Source organism: Filicampus tigris, chromosome 10 (assembly GCF_054856515.1).
Source record: "Filicampus tigris isolate MCC_2025a chromosome 10, RoL_Ftig_1.0, whole genome shotgun sequence".
Classification (NCBI taxonomy): Eukaryota; Metazoa; Chordata; class Actinopteri; order Syngnathiformes; family Syngnathidae; genus Filicampus; species Filicampus tigris.
The window spans coordinates 24972826-24990904 of NC_141226.1; the positions used below are offsets into that span (position 1 = coordinate 24972826).

The following is an 18079-nucleotide window of genomic DNA, read 5'->3' on the forward strand; positions in this document are numbered from 1 at the left end:
CCTGCTGGCGGGGGGAGGGGGGGGGGTGTCAATGCTGGAGCCTACCCCAGCCACCCTGAACTGGTCGCCAGCCTATCGCAGGGCACAAACCGGAGTAGGCGACCTGGAGAAAACCCAACGCAGGCACGGGAAGAACACGCAAACTCCACACAAGAAGGCCTTTGCCCGGCTTTGACTCCACGACCGCTGAACTGTGAGGCAGATTGTGCACAAGAAACAGCATTTCGTGAAGATTTAAAAAAAAAAAATGAACAGATTTCTAAAAAAAAGAAAAGCTACACATGCTACTTGCTCTCAATTGACCTTGAAGCAACGGAAATAAAAATGTGGCTTGTCAGACCTCTGAGGTCTCCCGTGGGAGGGAGGCCACAATCTTGGAATTCACTTGCGCTCGTTTTTCACGTGTGGGTGTCCGCGTATGTTATGTTTTCCTGGGTCTGAGTGACTACTTGGCTCCTTGGCTTGCAGGTCACATTGTACAGCAGTTTGAAGAGAGTTTGAACAAAACAAATATTCACATCCATTTTAGGTCTGTAATCTGTGCGCTCGATTGATTTTTCTTTTGGACTCCCACTAGTGTCCATGTTTGATTTGCCTCTTCCCTGTTCAAATACTGTACATGAGTCATCTCACAATGTGTTTTCTGCTTCGATTTCCAAAGTCAGCGCTTTGCCTGACTGAAGAAGCGCGACGGGACGCTGCCGACGTACAGCAGGCAGCCACCCTGAAGGGGGCGCACAAGAGCACTCAGGCCCGCCCGCATTGGTTCCGTTCTTCTACGCACGCAGACGCGTCGCTAGTTCGCTAGCTAGGTTGTTTGACTTTGTCCGACCGAGGTTTGAGCTCGTCGGGCTCCCCACCGACGGAAAATGCAGAGATGGGAAATTCCGGTCCCTTAAAGTCCAAAGCATGCCACAGTTTGGCTTGAGCCGCAGGTGCTTCAAATGAGCGGAGCCTGTTTACCTGCCGGTTCGGGCGGGGTGGAGGACCCGGAAGAGAAGGCAAGTAGCAGAAGCAGCAGTTCCGGCAAGTGTGTGGATCAGATGGGCTCACTTGCGTGCGTGAGTGAGTGCGTGACAAAACTGTTGCTTGGGTCACTGGACCGAGTGCTGCGTTCCGTTTGCCGCTGCCCGGTTGAACAAGCCAGCGAGTCCAATGCAACTGCGGTCGGTTCGTTTCCTCGGACTTGACGTCTGCAGTGACGAGTCCGACACTCCAACAAGGTAACGGTGCGCAAAGCTCGCGCGTCCACGTTTCAATGCTGAGAGGCGCAGAGACCAAAAGAGCCAAAAGCTGCAGGAGGAGCGTTGACGTCACAGTTGACTGCATGGCCACTCGAGAACGAAGCATGGAGAAGAAAACAGGTCGTGGCGATCGAACGTTAGTGCAATTAACGTCCTTGTGAGACTTTGGTTTTATTATCGACGTGATTACCCTGAGAAGATGGCAAGAGCTGTTTTGTTGAAGCTGTGTTTTCTACAGAAGAGATGTTATTTAAAACATTGTCATATTTAATTAAGTGAGGCGTTAAAGGAGAGCTGCTTTTATGTTTTTGTTTTATTTTCTACCCATGCAGAGGAGGCATCGTTTGAATTAGGGCTGAACAAGCTATTGAGAAAATATTGTCCTTGCGATAATGGCGCATGCGGTGCCGAATGCAAAAGACGTGCAATTGATGAAATTCAAACGGCATCGTATGCTTTCATCTAACTTCGACCGACAGGTGCAAGCTTAATTGCGTGTCGCCAACCAATAGGAGAACAGTATCGAGGGGCATTACGGAAGAACTTTGATGCGATATTTTTCTGCATGAAAAAACCCCAACAATCTTTTCATTGGATAATAAAGGTGTCATTTCTTGAGGTACAAGTTAAATATTGCAAGATGCGACATCCATATCGCATACTGCTGTACTTTAAAATATTACAATTATAATGTATGGCATATTCGAGTCTCATTTTTAGTATGTCATGGCCCGGCCTACTTTTTGGAAATCAAAATACGCTCACCCGATTTGAAATGACTCCGAAATTGCAATTGCCGACGTGGAGCACTTTGTGGCAGTGCACGTTTGACAAACTGTTGAACGTTCAAAGTGTTCATTGATCAAGCATCGTGTTAGAACAAAAGTGACTTCCATGCCAAGAGGAAATGCTCATTTTCACATGATCTGGAAAGAAAAATATGCATTTATATGTATTCTGTGGGACTTTCTGCAAGGAAATGCTAGCTGGGGTTTAAAAAAAAAACACTTGCTTCAGATAAAATGTATTTTTCTACAAATAAAAAAAACTTTGAAAGCTTGTTTGATTTCAGGAACAAATAGAGGGAATACCAACGAAGGACAAATCAGTAAATCTTGTCTTTGCCATTGGCTTTGTTTTTTTCACTAGGAGAAACATTGATTTAAAATGGAGAAAAAAAAGGGCTGCCTAAAAGTGAAACTACTCGCCGTGACAGATTGAAAAAATGTTCAATTCAACTTGGCTATGTTATTATTAATGTAATGTAATGTCCCCCAACCTGGATGATGGCATGCTCATGAGAACAAGAAGAAAAAACATCCTCAAATTCAATCACTTTATTCGTTCCCCCCAAACGCTGAGTTACACGAACATGCGGTTGAGTGCATCAACTTGGGAGGCCGCTAGGGGGAGACCCGAGCACTGATTTTAGAATTCATCAACTACCACGCGGTGCACGTTGTAGCAAGTCAAACTTAGCGCACACACACAAGCACACACACTTTTGACGTCATCATTACAGACCTCAATTCATTGCGCAACAACAGCTGTCACTCCCTTTTTGACAATGTTCATCCATGTAATGAGAACCGCAAGTGACCTTTTGTCACAATGTGCAAAGAGCACCTCAAGTCACATTTTAAAGCCACGATAATGTGCACGGATCACCAACAGTGACGTCTCACATGATGTGAAGTTGCATTTTTCCCATGTTGAACATGTAAACCACCAAAAGTCATTGTTGTCATCGTCCTTGTATGATTTTAAAAAAGGAAAAAAAAGAAAAGGGATTTCCACTTTGGCATGGTAGCATGCTCCAAGGTAGCAAAGCGTGAATTGCGTTAAGCGGCCAGCAGGTGTCACCACGTTGAAAAAAATCCAAATACAGCCACTGTGTCCTCGGCCAATCACAGAGCTGCTCTCTCCGTCCGCCGTCGACTTCCTGTAATCGTCCTCATCCTGTTCCGGTGTTTCGCTTCCTGTATTGGGGGTCATCTTCCTGTAATGGCGGTCTACTCTACTTGCGGTCATTGGTGCCGGGTGGTCCAGTTCCTGTCATGTTCCTGCGATGCCGGTCTTCATCCATGTTGTGTCCATGTTCTGTGTTTGATGTCATCCATCCCTGTAATTCTTTTTCCTGGTGTTGCTGGTCTGCTTCCCACGATGGGGATCTACTTGCTGTCACTTTCCCATGATTTTCCCCTAATGGCGGTCTGCTTTCTTTAATGGCGGTCTGCTTCATGTTATTTCCCCGTAAATGCGCTCTACTTCCTGTCTTCCTCCCATAATGGCGGGCGGTCTACTTCCCGTAATCTTTCTGTCACGGCTATCTAATTGCCGTAATCTTCTTCCAGCTCGGCTCTCCTGGCGGCATTGGCCTGCTCCACCGGCCCCTCCCTCTTGGTCTCCGCCACCACTTCGGTGTAGGCGGGCTCGGGCTCGGGTTGAGGTTGAGGCTGAGGCTGAGGCTGGGGCTGGGGCCGGGGCCGGGGCGCCGCGGCGACCTCGGCCTCTGCCTCCGCCTCCGCCTCGACGTCGGCGTCCGCGCCCTCTTGGCCCCCCTGGCCCTCTTGGCCCTCGGCCACGGCTCGCTCCTTCTTGATCTTGATCTTGAAGCTCTCCTTGGTGGGTGCCTTCTTCGCGATGTTCTCCTTGAAGCGCTCGCCGCTCTGCTTGAGGCGCTCGCCCGCCTGGTGCATCTTCTCGCGGCGCTCGGGCGGCATCACCTTCTCGCCCAGGTTGTGGAACTTGTTGCCGAGGTTGTCTTTGGTCTTGCTCATGTTTTCCTTGGAGAAGGCGGCCTTCAGGGTCTCGGTGCTCTTCACCATGGACTTCTTGAATCGCGCCGCCCGGGAAGGGTCCGCCTCCTCCACGCTCAGGTACTCCTCGTCCGAGGAGAGGTCAGCGGGGACGTCGTAAGAATCGGGCTCCAGCTCCAGAGTCTCCAGGCCGCCCTTGGGGCTCTTGGTGACGGCCACCGACGGGACCTCAGCCTCGCCCTGAGGAAACCACAACGGCAACAAGGATTGAACCTACGAACCTATTGGACATATGTCAACACGAGCAATCGTAACCTCGGTGAAACCTTCATTCGAGCGGCGCCAAATGTCTTCGGGAAGCATAGCAATGCCAGTGGCTGGACCATAAATGCTAATGGGAGCCTTGAGATGCTAATGGGCAGCGCAGCGTTGCCTTCAATGCTCACGGCTAGCCTGGACACGCCCACGTGGGCGGGTGCGGCGTTTGGCGTCACGCGGCCTCGAATAAGCGTGCCGTCGTGTTCCGATCGTCTTTGACGGCGGCTCTTTCCTGGCCCGCGATCGGCTGTGATGTGCTGTCAAGCGGGGACTGTGGCGGACGGCAGGTGCTTGTCGTGGGGAGCTCTCAGAATAGGAGCCTCTGTCAAAGACTGAAAGCAGCTGCTGGCTGAGCTCCGGTTACGTGAGCAAAGCGCAATCAAAGAGGGACCGTCTGAAATGCTCCGGACGGCTGTTCCGTCGACACGTTTCAGAAAGTGTGTCTGAGTAGAGCGCGGACCTCCACAAGGCACAACAATCCTTCTTTGAATCAGAACTAAATATGACACTTTCAGACGCTCAACCCAACGTGGCCTTTATAGTCATTGGTTCACGAACGCACGAAGGACACGAGTTGTAGCGGAAGTTCTGCATGTTGTGACGGCGTTTGTCTGATAGCTCTACTGGGAGTTCCAGTGGCTGTTCTACTTGTTTGTCAGGTTCAGGTTCAAGTTCTTGTGTAATTCTCCTTGGCTGGACTGGAGTTTCTCACTGGACATTGTACCAGAAATTCAAGGGGGATTTCTCTTGCAAGTTCCACCGGTTCAAAAGTTCAACTTTTCAGTTGGACTGAAGGTTGGGGGGCTAGAGGTTGTTCTGGGGCTTTCGCAGGAAGTTCTACTGCTTTCTACCAGAGATTCTCCTTTGCCCTTTTTGACTGACTTCACGGCAATTGCCGTTAACCCGTACTTGGGGCCCAATATTAGCTTTTGTTTTGAAATCCTGCTCGCCCCTTTTGCAGGACCAATACATTGATTTCAAACAAAACCAAGCAAACAAACAAAGTTGGGTGTAGAAGATGAGGAACAAGAGGCAGTGAGGCTCAAAGGAGAAGAAGAAGAAGAAGAAGAAGAAGAAGAGGAGGAAGAGAGGCGCGGAAAAGGAGCAAAGGGAGAAGATGGCGGAAAGACGCAAGGTGAGAAGGCGGCGCAAGAAGAAGAGACAAGCGAGGTTGTTGTTTAAGAAGAGCAAGTCAGGTGCAGAATAGGACGAAGGGTGAGTGCGATGTGGCGTGGATGGAGAAGCGCAGCCAGTGGTTTGCAGAAGAAGAATAGGAAGCCTGCTTCTGACCTGGTAGATGACCACTCTGAACTTGTTCCTGGTGAGCAGCTCGTCCTGGGCGCTCTCCACCTTCTTGACGCGAGCGTTCTGCTTCTCCACGCGGCCTCGGACGTCCTTGACGTTGGCGCTGACCTTTCGCGTCTTCTGCAGCAGTTTGTCAAGGCAAGCGCCGGTGTCGCCGTGCTCCTTGGCCAACTTGAGCACGTCGCCCTGGATGCCGCGGATGTTGTTCTCCAGGTCCAGCTGACGCTCTTCCATTCGCTGCTGGCCCGACTGCACGTTGTCGATGATTCCGGCCACGCGCTCCAGCAGGGACAGGATGCTCAGGGCGCTGATGGGCTTGCCCTCCTCGTCCTCCAGCCCCACTATCTCCAGCTTGTCTTGAGCGCCGTACTTGTGCTGATCCATTTCCTGAAGGGATACCGGAGCCTTTGGCTTCTTCGGGGAAGAAAAATCGGCCAGCTTTGGGGACCAAAAAGCCTCTCGCGTCAGGAAAGAAGACTTTTGGGCTTTGCTCCGGCTTTGGACAAGGAGCTTCTGGCTTTGGCTTAAAGGTTCCGGCTTTGGGGAAGGAGGCTCTGCTTATGGGGCAGTAGGTTCTGGTTTCAGGGAAAGAAGGCTTTAGATTTCAGCTTGAAGATTCCGGCTTTGGGGATACAGAGCCTGGCTTTGGCAACGAAGACTCCAACTATGAGATGGACGGTTCTTGCTTTTGGGGAGAAGGCTTCGGCTCTGGCCAAAAAGTTCACTGGCGCCGGGGCAGAAGGTTCTGTCTACGGGGGAACAATCCTCTGGCTTCAATAAGATCCGAGCGCAGTGACCCACCGGGACGACTGGTCGCGGGAAAGGGGAAACGCTGCCCCCACCCCTCCTTAAAAAAAGGGAACACGATCCCGCTCTGTCACAAGCATCCAGCAGTGAGGCCGGTAGCTAAAAATAAAACTCGGGTAAGGAGACTCCCGGACAATTTTGAGAATAAGGGACCGACATGTCCGAGTCGTGCTGGGATTGGTCTTCTTCACCCCCCCCCCCCCACCGCTATTTGTTCATTCAAAGGCGTAAGAAAAGCTCACAGCTGCCCAACGTTTTGCTCAACACTTTGGCTTGAAACGTAAGCCCTTCCGCCGAAGGCTGCCCCGTCGCCCGACTCACCAGAGCCCCCGAGAGTACCGGAGACTGACTGGCTAGTTTATTCTGGGAAGACTTGTGGTCTAAAAGGATCTCTTTGGCGCTTTGACTCGTGGGGAATGTGACAGATCATCCATCAGGAATGACTTGCATGCTACCTGCAAGCCAAGAGCACTTTTCGTCTGATTTTTTTATTTTGGGGTGAATAAAAACAAACTAATTTCAAGACACTGCTACTTCCTGTTTGGTGCGCAACACAAAGTTAGTTAGCAACATGACAGAACTGGCGGACAACTGCGCACGCACACATACACACACACACGCTATCTAGTCTAAATTTACAGCGGTAATCCTTCCCCATCCAAAAGAATTTAAAACGTATGCGATGACCCTTCCTCTCATTCGACGCGTGTGTGTGCACATGCTTGCCCGCGCACACACAGTCGCATGCACACCCAAACCCACCCACGCAGACTGACCGATGGACACATTCGCACACAGGCACGCATGCCCCCCCCCCCCCCCCCCCCCCGACACGCACGCACACTACCTGCAAATTACCTGCAAATGTGAAAGTGTGAAGGTGACGGACGCGCGAGAGCTTCGAGGCGGACAAATGAAGTTCGGGCCCCAAAGATAAAAGCCGACACATTTGTACCATCTTTCGTTGAAAAAAACCCACAAGTTTTTATTTAAAGTTTACATGCAAGTCAACACATCGAAGTCACATTAAGACGAGCGATCACGACAAGACAAACGTTCGCAAAGGGAGGGGGCCGTCGCGCCGGGCGGGGCTGGGCTGGGGCGGGGGTGGGGCCGGGGGTGCTGGTGACGATCGTCAAAATCAAATGACAAACGTGAGACGAGTTTTCCGACTCATCACATCCTTCGTGACCCCGCCCCCTTACCGCCACGACGCTGGCTGCTACTTGCTATGCTAACAAACACAACACAACATCACGACTACAATCGTTTCTTGTTCAACCATAAATTAAAAACTTGTCGTTGTGACGCTAACAAATGTCTTGTGATTGTCACTTGGGCTCTCGTGGAACAAAAGGAAACCTGAAAACATTTGCATTGTCAAATAACTACAAAAGTGAAAAAAATAAAAAATAATGTTAGCTTGCTAAGCTAAAGGCGCTAATGGCCTGAGGGTAAAGAGCATGTGTGTGTTTGGGCGAGTGTGCTGCATTTGTGTGTCTGTATTTGTGCAAGTGGATGTGTTTGTGTACGTGTGTGTTTTGGGGCGCATGTTTGTTTGTGCGGTTCAATAGCCTCGTTAATGTGACCAAGCTAACCAGAATAAAGTGAGTCGAGAATGGTTTTGGTAGCCGGCTAGCGGTTAGCTCAGACACGTGAAGCCCTTGACACTTGAGGCCACTTTGCCTTATTAGCTCGACCGGGCTAACCCAAATAAAGCCAGAGAACTGTTTTTGTTTTTGTAGCCAGCTAGCAGCTAGCGCTTCAGTCAAGTCCAGTGTGATTCAAAAGTGATTCTTTTTTTTTTTTTGGAATGAAACAAAAGACATCCAAAATGTTTGTCACTCACCACCTTTGGCAAGCTGAGCCAGCACAATAGCCTGCTTAGTTTAGCTGCTTCAGGGTTGTTTCATTTTGCCGTCGGCGTCACATTCACTTCGCTTTCTTCTTGACAAAATGTCACACACCGCCTTTTTAATGGGCTTTCACCACTCAGCAAAACAAACAAACAGACAAACACACATTTCAATACTTTTAAGCTGAGTGTGCTGACATAACAACACAAGTCGTTTGCTTTCATGAGAAAATCCAAACAGGAAAAAAAAAATGTCAGTTTGGTCTAAGCCAGTGGTTCTCAAACTGGGACCCCAGAAGGCGCGGGCCAACAGGCTGCAAAATAATTTGCGAAATATTTGTGTAATAGTAGGACGACGGATTATTTAACTTTTTGAATTTTAGGTCGTTCAAATCCAACTTTCTCTCGTCAAACTTTGACGTTAGTATCATAATGTTCCAAGTTTATCCTTGAAAAATGAACTGTTTTTCTAAGATGACTATTTTCCATCCCAACAAAATACTTTGGTGCCTTGGGATACAAGTTTAATTCTCAAATAATCTTTCTCCATTGTAATGGCTAGAAGCGCAATTAATCGGTTCCAGGTCCCCCCAAAACACCCCAAATTAATTTTACAGTTTTTTCATCAGAAAAATGGCACTCGGCATTATTCCAGTGTATGACAACAGTAATAACATTTGCTCCCCCAAAACCTGCAAACACGGCAAATGTGAGCGCAGAACGCGACTGCGCCTAATTTGCTGTCCGTCCATGCTCTTCTTCTTCTTCTGTGGTGTCTGTTGGCAAACAGCCGATAAAAGCACATTAGCGCCACCAACTGGTCTTGTCTTACCACTGCCAGAAAACCAATGTGAATTGATGGTGGCTGGAATTTGTGACGTTTGTTGGCGCCTTCTGGCGGTGGGGCACACCTGTAGCTCCAATTTTTGCTGCTCGTATCTTAAGAAAATCGGCAAGACAAAATCTCCGAAGTGACGGCTCATCATTTAAAACTCGTAAGTGTACCGTTTTGTTTTCATGTTGCGTACTGACTTTCTGGAAACTAGCAATGGGAAGAAAGAAAAAGTGACATTTAGGGCTGCATGCAGTTGTTATGTTTAATTCCCGTTTGAATGATGAGGTGTCCCTTAAAGGGGTCCCTGGACCCAAAAAGTTTGAGAACCCCTGGTAGAAACATTCAAAGAAAACCAGGCAGCGATGCCTCCTGTGGCAGCCTTAGAAAATCAAGGAGACTGACACTTCCTTCCTGCAGCAGCCTTCAAAGTAAAGGAGGCAGGCTGACGCTTCCAAATAAAATTCCAATAAGCTATCCCGACGTAAACGCAACGTAAACCATTATAATCGGCAATGAAACTGGATTGAACTGAAAGCTGCCGTTTGTGCGCTTGCCGACAGGACAAGATGGGAATGACGTTACGGCGGTTGTCATGCCAACCCAAGTCCCACGGAAGAACCGCACGACGACTACTATGACATCACGAGAATCGGAAATGACTCATCGTCATCATCGGCGTTAGCGTTGTTCCAGTTTGAGCGACACCTTGTAAGCAAGAGTCTTTCATTTGGTCGTTTCCAAAGCGCCAAAGTCAGAGCGCGGGATGCGCCGACATTCCTCAAAGTTGTTCAAGAACGCCACAGAAGTAAGGCAGCCCGCGCTCTTCGTCGTCTTTGACGTTTGTCCCAGATGCCGGCCATGCGGGCGCTTCCTCAAAAAAATAACAAAAGAACGACAAAAAAAAAAAAAAAAAAAAAAAAAAAAAAAACAAGGGGGCGGCGGCGGGAGGAGGAGGAAAGGGAGGCTATACCATCCGAGAGTTTGTGTCTGCAGAAAAATGTCCCAGGTTGTGTTTGTGTCGACGGCCGCGGTTGTTCTTTGGGCATTTCCTGAAGGGGGGCACACAACAAGATGGAGACAAACACGCACGGGGCCCCTTTTTTTGTGAGGAGGCGGGCGAGCGGGCCATGGCGGGCGACGCCGGGCGGCCTACCTGCTGATGCACATGACGACGGCCACGATGACGGCGATCTGCACGGCGCCGATGACCGAGGCGATCAGGACGTAATGCAGCTTCTGGCCACTGGGGACCACGTAGAGCACGTTGAAGTCCTGAAGCTCGTCGCAGCGGGCGCCTTTGTACCCCGACTCGCACCTGCGCACGCACACGTTGACGCCTGTCACGCACCTTCCCCTGTCCCCCCGCCGAGTAGCACCATGACCCCCCCCCCCCGGCTACATATGATACATTGAGATATGAGCTGAATTCGTTCGAGCTCGTAACTCAAATGACATTCCCCCATTGAAATGAATGCAAATGCCGTTCATCTGCCCCAGAAAAAACCTTTCTGGAAGTATGGAAAGTAGCAATAATATACTTTCAAAAACATACGGCTGTATGCAGGGGGAGCAGGGGAAAACCCCCCCCCCCAAAAAACAAGTCATGTCCCCAATTTGCGGCGTCACCTGCAGATGGGCATGTTGCGGTGGATTTCACAGCGGCCGTGCAGACAGAAAGCAGCGTGCGCGTCGCCGCAGTTGTTGGGCATCCCGGCGTAGAATCCGTCTCCGTGCTCCAGTCCTTTGGTTTCTGACCAATCAAACAAAAGTTGTGGTCACAGGAAGTGATGTCACGGCGTCCGAGCGGCCTTACCCAGGACGTTGACATTGAAAGGGCCGCCGGCGCCGCCGTCGTCCTTTCTGCCCGCTTTGTCTTTGTCGGCTGCTGACAGAAAAAAAAGACCAAAATAGAAAGTGGGTTCAGTTCAGGAGGCGGCCATACGAGGGCAGCAGAGGTGCTATGCAAGAAAAGAATGTTGTAGACCGCAGCATATTAGACCTTTGGCAGTCGCAAATTCACTAAATGGATGATTTGTTTTTTTTTGGGGGGGGGCAACACATCCCCCATTATTCGTTGTAACCTCTGCCCATACGTTGTTGTTTTTTCCAACCCAATCCCCCATGTCTTTGCATTCTTTTGAAACCGATCCAAATGTTACCAATCCCCCGGCGCTTCACTTTTTTTTCTTTACTCGATCCACCGCTGGGTCAATTATTATTTTTCACACCTTCCCGTGTAGTCATGTTTGCTTTTCTTTAACCCAATCCCGTATGTATTCGCATTTTTAAAAAACTTTTGGAGGAAAAAAAGCCGTGTGAAGATGGCTGCGTCAACAAATGCACGCGGGAAAGCCACGTGATGACCCGAGCTCAAATATGCGGGGGCCCACTCTTTTTGTGTGTGTGGTGGGGGGGCACTGCACTCGAACTCAAACTTTGTCTCGCATGGCAAAGCAAGAAAATGGACCAAGCGACGGCGTGCAACTCGGAAAAACTCAACAGTTGGAGGACTCCGAAGTCAAGTTAGCGTTCAAAGTCTTCCTCAAAAGTGCCTGCTTAGACTGAAGAAAAACAAGAAAAAAGACGTTGATTTGTTCCTTGAAATGCTTGCGCAACATCGAATCAACCGGATCCAGATCCCTTTTGGAAGTTGACTTCAAAAGTGTCTGAGCAAATGAAATTCCAATGATGGATGTTTTCAGCGCAAGAGGAATGGATTCGCTTGCTATGTGCCGTGAGCGTTTTGCGTGGGCGCGTTGGCCCGCCCACCTCGACATCTGCCCAGGTGCTCCACGTCGATCTGTTCCTGCTTCATGCAGGACGCCTCTCGGACCAGGCAGGGACTGTTGTAGGAGTTGCCGTCGGTGGCGCAGACGGCGTTCTCGTTGTGGCCGCTGCAGTCGATGTTGCAGATGCACCTGAAGCCACAAGAGGCAACGTGGGCGCACCCTGGTGGACACGCGCGTCTTTGCCGCCTCCCGCCGTCTTTGTCAACGTCCCGCTGTCGCGATTGGCCAACGATGCCCCGTCATGCCGCAGGGACACTCTCGGTGACCCGCATAGTCCACCAAAAATCCCCACCAAAAATCCCTGGCGGCCGCCAGGGAGTCGGCAATGAGTCAACGATTCCCAACGCGGCCGTCGTCGTCGTCGTCGTTTCCTTTCCCGAAACCCTCTTGAACGTTTTTAGTCGTATTGGATTGGTGTGGCGGTGCGCTGTTTGCTAGTCGTCTATCCCGGCCAGACTCTCAATTGCCCATTGAAGTTCTTCTCTTATTTAAGTTCTGAATTGCGGCTGATCGATTACGGAAAAAATACGAATCATGATTATTTCGCTAAGAATTCTTGGGGAGAAATTGGTACAAAATAAGAAAATGTTTCAATGTATACAATTAGTTGTTAGAAAATATGCTGCAAATATATCAATTCAAGTATGATTTCCTTGTGTGTAAACAAAGACAACAAACGTTGGATATTCATACAAACGAATATGAATCGTGTTTTTTTTTCCCTGATGATGCCAATTTTGTAATCGCGGAGTGTCATCATCGTGATCGTAATGGAATTTTCAGCCCGAATCCATCCTTGAAATGTCAGCCCTAGTTTCCCCATTTGTTTGTTTGTGAACTTGGGAAAGGCCAACCTGCCGCCGCCTTTGAAATATCTATCGCCTTTGGAGGCATCGAATTGCTCTTTGTTTTCGGGGCCGAGCCGGCGGACTCGGTCGGCCCCGTGCTCTTCACCGGCGCTTTGCGTTGCTCGTTAGCTTAGCAGCTAGCCGAGCGCGTTAGCGCATCGCACCACCCCATCACTCCTCCGCTTCTTTTTGTGGGGAAGATTTTCTCCACGCCAACGGGCGCATTTGCCGGTTGCGTCGAGAGTCGTCAAAGTCTCACAGTGGTCTTGGCAAGTCTTGCGCTCTTGTCGGGCTTCGTCATCTGCTTCGGTCTGGCCGTCTTTGGGCCGTCCGTCTTTGTCCCGTCTTGTGCTCTTTGCCAGGCGTCCTGGACTTTGTGTGGATGTCGTGTCTCACCATGTGTCCTCTGCGTCTTCGTCACATTCGGCTCCGTATTTGCAAGTGCTGCACTTGCTGTTCTTGATCACGTCAGAAGCAGAACCTTCTTCTTCTTCTTCCTCTTCTTCTTCTTCATCTGGGAGGAAAAACGACAGCAAAGAGGAGGGATGAGCAAAACCGGTCACATGGCCGAAGGTGCCTGCCGGTCGACGGCAAGGAAGAAGAAAAACACGGCGGACAAGAGTCCAAAAACGACAACGGGGAGGAGGAAAGAAGTACCAGATGCACCACGGGGAGGGGAACTTGGAAGTGGAAGTAGCGCTCTTTCAGGCTAACGCTCTTCTAGGCTTCAATTTCCTTTTGGCCCTGCTGATGTTCTCTTCTCATTGTCACGTGGTACTGCATTATACTAGTTCTTGTTTTCATGATTGTTATAGCTTTAAAAACAAAAAATAAAAAATACCCCGTGCAAAAGAAGAAGAAGGAGAAGGAGAAGAACTCACCATCTGGATCTCCAGAACCTGAGCCAGGATCTGTGAAGAAAAAAAAAAACATGTTGAGCAATTGAGCATTTTTAAAAAAAACTTCACTGGGGGGAATATCATGCGGCGACATCATCATCGCGTCGTATTTTTCAAAAGAGTGTATTTTTGTGCTGGCGCTAAAGAGACGCTCGACCGTCAGAACAAGGTCCGTGCGCCACCCTGGAGATGATCCGCTGCTGCTTGCAGGACGCCTGGCGCCGGTAGCACTCGTTTTGGTACGTGTCCCCGTTGGAGCCGCACACCGGCACGTACTTCTTGTGGCACTGAACCAAAACAAACAAACGCAAAAGCACAACGTCAACAGCATCCAAGACTGCTATAAGTCAGTTAAAAAAAAAAAAGGCCATCCTGCTCATATGACTCATTCTCATTTGCAATTGTCGCTGTCATTCATCATGTAATAATAATCACAATGTCCAATTTTGTCAGTAGTGTTTCATTTGCAATGAACCAAGTGAGCAGTTGTTTGATTTGAGGATCGAACAAAGCCGACAAAAAAAGGACATGTCAAATTATTCGTTAATAAAATAATTGAATCGTCTGTAATGAATTTGGTTATAATTATCGAAATGTGCAATTATTTGGGTAATATTTCTTGATCTTATTAACAATCAATATATGAAGCGTTTCTTTCATGAGAGAACTGAATCTGAACTTCATTCAAAACATGAATGTCAAACGTAAATGCAACAATGTGACAGAACTGTGGCAAGGGCACGTCGAGCGCGGATCATGTCGCAGCTTTCGGTCATCTGTGGAGGGATGGACTGAGCGACGGTGTTGCGATTGGTCCCCACCCACCTGGAACTGACAAACACACTTGAGCTGCGAGTGGTCGTCTCGGCACACGCCTCCGAAGCGGCACGTGGACTGGTCGCACGCCAGCAGGTCGCTCTTCTTCTCCGACGCGCCTCAACATAGACAAAAAGCCCCTCTCATTGCAAACCTCGCCCATATTACACACACACATACATATATATATGTGTGTGTGTATGTACGTGTATATATAATATAATTCGGGGTGTAACGGTACGCTAAATCACATTTCGGTTGGTTTTTTGGGTACGTTTTTTAGAAAAAATAAATAAAAGCGAACCATTCGGGTGATATTCTAAGAATTTACACCAGAATGAAAAAATACACTGACAATAAAGATCACAATAAAGATCTCTTAGTTTAGTAAATGATGAAGACACTGAAATCTTTAAAGATTCACCAGCAAAAGCCTATGACACATCTAAGTACTCAAGTTAAAGCCAAGTTGTCATTACAGTACATTTATACACTTTTTGTGATTTAAAAAAAACAAAAAAAACATACAATAACAGTTACGATTATTGCTAACTATATTAAAACTCTTTTTATAATGATTTTTTTTTAAAAGGCTTTATGGAATTGTATACACTTTTTAGGCATTGAAATCTTTGAATGTTCAACAGCATAACGAATTGGGTTATCTGCGTTGCGGTCGGATTTGTGCGTTGCTGAGTTGTGATGTTTCCGAGGTTCATGAATGCATCGTACGTCAAGCGAGCGGAGCAGCGGCGAAAGACGAGCGCGAGCAGTTGTACTTGGATTCATAAAAACGTGATAATTAAATACGTCTGACGGCGTGTTCCTGGAAGACGCTACAATATGAAAAATCTCGCTATTTAAGTTTGACGTTTTTGCTCCCTCGTTTGAGAAACATTCATAGTCGGATGATGCCGTGCCGTGATGATGTTAGACGTGCTAGCCTCAACATAGCCGCCGATTTTATGTAGCAATGTCGGCACACAACTTTCGGACTTATCCATGCACCTTTCCCCATCGGCGATGGCGATGGAAAAAGGCTCCCAACAACATGCTGTTCCTTTTCGCGCGCCCCAGGAACTAGAAGAATTGAATATTGATCTCAGTGCCGTCATCAAGAAGGGCAGCTGACGTATGACGGTGGATTTGCGACCAATTGCAAGCTGACTCATCAACGTTGCCAGAGCACGGCCGGCGCTTGCCATTTGTCCGTCCATCTACTTTCTAGAGCGTCTGGAATTGCCTCCTGCCGTGACGTCTGGATTTTGGCCTGTTTTACTGCCGCTTCTCCTCCCAAAACAACTGACGGACCGGTCGCCAGCCCAAGTCAGGACGCATATTGACAAAAAATGAAGCGGCCGCAGACTCGCACCTCCACCCGGGAATTGTCGAGTCCAACTTGACGCGTGACAAGTGCGAGGCGGACTTGGCAGCCACTCACATAACAGTTCAAATGACTTGGCCAAAGGGTTGAAGACGATGACGCGGGATGACGTCATAACCGAACACATGTTGAACGGATGAGAGCGTCCGTGAAAAGTCAGCGTTGCAATTGTTGCAATTGCCATCGGCGGAAATTAAGTGACTCTGCGTGCAATGTTTTGCATGTTGATGACACGCGATTGTAATCAGATGAATTGATTAAGGGGGTGGGTCGGGGGGGCGGTCATACGAAGCGCGTGCGCGCGTCCCAGGAGAGCGAAGGAGGCTGCAGGTTGCGTGCACGTGGACGCGCGTGACCGTGAGAGGAAACCAGCCTCGTCCCACTGCTGAATTCTGAACATGAATGGTTTGAGTGACGAAGGCTCATCTTACCTGCGCACGTTTTGCCTTGACACTCTCCGCCGCCCTGAGGCTGGTAGGACGCGCGCGCCGCGGGCACGCCGAGCAGCAGCAGCAGCAGCGGCGGCAGCAGCAGCAGCGGCAGCGGCAGCAGAGACGACGTGCGCGCGCGCACCAGGCGGCCGAGCATCCCGCCGGCGGGAAAGCTTCCCGCGCCCGACGCCATCGTGGAGGACGAGGAGAAGAAGGAGGAAGAGGAGCAAGGAGAAGAGGAAGAAGGACGCAGGAGCAAGATGACGAGAGGGCGTTCACGAGGCGGCGCGCATGGTGGCCTCCGCGCGTCGTCCTCCTCCTCCTCGGCGTGCGTCGTGCGCGTGCGGTGCGTAGTTCCTGCGGGAGGTGCCGCCTACTTCCGGTACGTAGGGCGCGTGCGCGGGAGAGGAGGAGAAGGAGGGTGAACAACAAAGAGAAACGGAGCCGGTGCGGCACGGAGGCCTAGTGGAGGTGCGCGTGCGCGTGCGCGTGCGCGTCTGCACGGTCGCTTGGTTCACGGTCCCAGTCTGGCCTCGGAAATTCCTGAGTGCAAGGAGCACGTTAGCTTGGCATGTTAGCTGCGCTCAACCCAAATTGGCAAAATTTGTCTCGACATTGACGGGCGGGCGACTGCTCCCTGTGCTCACGTCTCACATTGGATGGATGTCAGTCCAGACTCCACATGAGTTTGTCCATCTACTGTACGTGTTCTGACTCCGCGGGTGGCCAATCCACTTGGTGTCTCTTTGTTACGCTGGCGTTGATTGGCGACCACTCATTTTGGGCTCCACCTTGCACGTTTCAAACGTGCACATGGCCTGACATTCAACCTGGAAGTACTCGACTTGCCTGTTGAAGGAAGTCATGATGTCGATGTTGGCCACTTTGTCGCCAAATCGGACTTGGGTGCAGATCTGTGCTGAAGTTTTATCTTGGCGGCTAATCTTCATGCGCCTCGCTGGCCACTTGGAAGATTGAAAGCAAATCTGCGATTATTGGAAGCGCCGTATGGCTGCGCGCGCGCGCGCCCGCACGCCCGCACGCCCGCCACTGCTCTTTTTGCCGACTCAGCACCCAGCCGGCCAATTGCGCATTCGCAATGGTCCCCGCGTCACGTGCTTGTCACGTGGTTAGAACACGCTTGCTTATTACATGTTATAAGGTGCTTGTTGAATGTTCGTCTTATGGCATTCTTTTGACCTGCATGTCACGTGGTGAAAACACGGCCGCATGATGGAGGTCACGTGGTCGCGGCGTGCTTGTCCCACGGTTCGATTGCCGTGCATGGAGTCCTGAATCAGTCGCACCATGTGCACCGCGGGAGCTCCTACGACCCCCCCCCCCCCCCCCCCCCCACCGCAGAGCCTACGACCCCCCCCCCCCCCACCGTAGAGCCGCGGAGGGATAAGCCCGGCAGTCCCGCAGGCAGGGGGTCCGACTTTGCCCCCTGATAAATGAGCTGGTGCCCGGGAAACCAAGTTGTTCACTTTGCATCCTGCTTCAAATGCGCAACCTGAGAGTGGCTCATGCATCTCACTTACAAAAGGAACATTTGTTTACGTGCAGGTTGGATTTTTTTTTTTTCCCAATCAGATGTCATCTTCTACGTAATCTGCACAGGGCCGTCAGAATCCAGAGTGCTGCTGGGCCATGGCACAGCCACACTTATTAGCAATGACCCCCAATTCAGAGTCACAAAACCTGGCCTTGGCAAAGGCTGAGATCAGGGGTCTCAAAGTGACGGCCCGAGGGCTATTTGTGGCCCACAGGATGATATTTCCCAGCCCGC

The 18079-nt window shown here is 50.0% G+C and overlaps 2 protein-coding genes across 3 annotated transcripts; both read right to left on the reverse strand.

The window, feature by feature from the left end:
- Window positions 1-2597: 2597 nt before the first annotated feature.
- On the reverse strand, window positions 2598-6598 carry cavin4a (caveolae associated protein 4a). Its single transcript, XM_086043276.1, has 2 exons — window positions 5612-6598; window positions 2598-4243 (listed from the first exon to the last, which is right to left on the reverse strand). The coding sequence occupies exons 1-2, from the start codon at window positions 6008-6010 to the stop codon at window positions 3575-3577; spliced, it is 1068 nt and encodes a 355-aa protein (XP_085899402.1). The 5' UTR covers window positions 6011-6598; the 3' UTR covers window positions 2598-3574.
- A 794-nt stretch (window positions 6599-7392) lies between these two features.
- LOC147141538 (tomoregulin-1-like) lies at window positions 7393-17384 on the reverse strand. 2 transcript variants are annotated; one of them, XM_086043642.1, is made up of 10 exons: window positions 16291-17384; window positions 14485-14594; window positions 13817-13946; window positions 13642-13671; window positions 13157-13274; window positions 11893-12041; window positions 10937-11008; window positions 10750-10873; window positions 10277-10438; window positions 7393-10172 (listed from the first exon to the last, which is right to left on the reverse strand). In XM_086043642.1, exons 1-10 carry the CDS (start codon window positions 16481-16483, stop codon window positions 10088-10090), a joined length of 1173 nt encoding a protein of 390 aa, XP_085899768.1. In that variant the 5' UTR covers window positions 16484-17384; the 3' UTR covers window positions 7393-10087. The 2 variants fall into 2 exon arrangements, with proteins under 2 accessions (XP_085899768.1, XP_085899769.1); XM_086043643.1 differs by having other exon boundaries at window positions 10937-11005; window positions 16291-17378.
- Between the last annotated feature and the right edge of the window lie 695 nt (window positions 17385-18079).

What these genes read in the sequence shown, in the direction of transcription:
- cavin4a (XM_086043276.1), bottom strand. Translation starts at nt 6,010, where the DNA reads ATGGATCAGCACAAGTACGGCGCTCAAGACAAGCTGGAGATAGTGGGG. An exon ending in TCAGAGTGGTCATCTACCAG is followed by an intron (nt 4,244 to 5,611) that starts GTCAGAAGCAGG and finishes TGGTTTCCTCAG; the next exon opens with GGCGAGGCTGAGGTCCCGTC.
- LOC147141538 (XM_086043642.1), bottom strand. Translation starts at nt 16,483, where the DNA reads ATGGCGTCGGGCGCGGGAAGCTTTCCCGCCGGCGGGATGCTCGGCCGC. An exon ending in AGGTTCTGGAGATCCAGATG is followed by an intron (nt 13,275 to 13,641) that starts GTGAGTTCTTCT and finishes TTTTCCTCCCAG; the next exon opens with ATGAAGAAGAAGAAGAGGAA. An exon ending in CGCAACATGCCCATCTGCAG is followed by an intron (nt 10,439 to 10,749) that starts GTGACGCCGCAA and finishes GTGCGTGCGCAG; the next exon opens with GTGCGAGTCGGGGTACAAAG.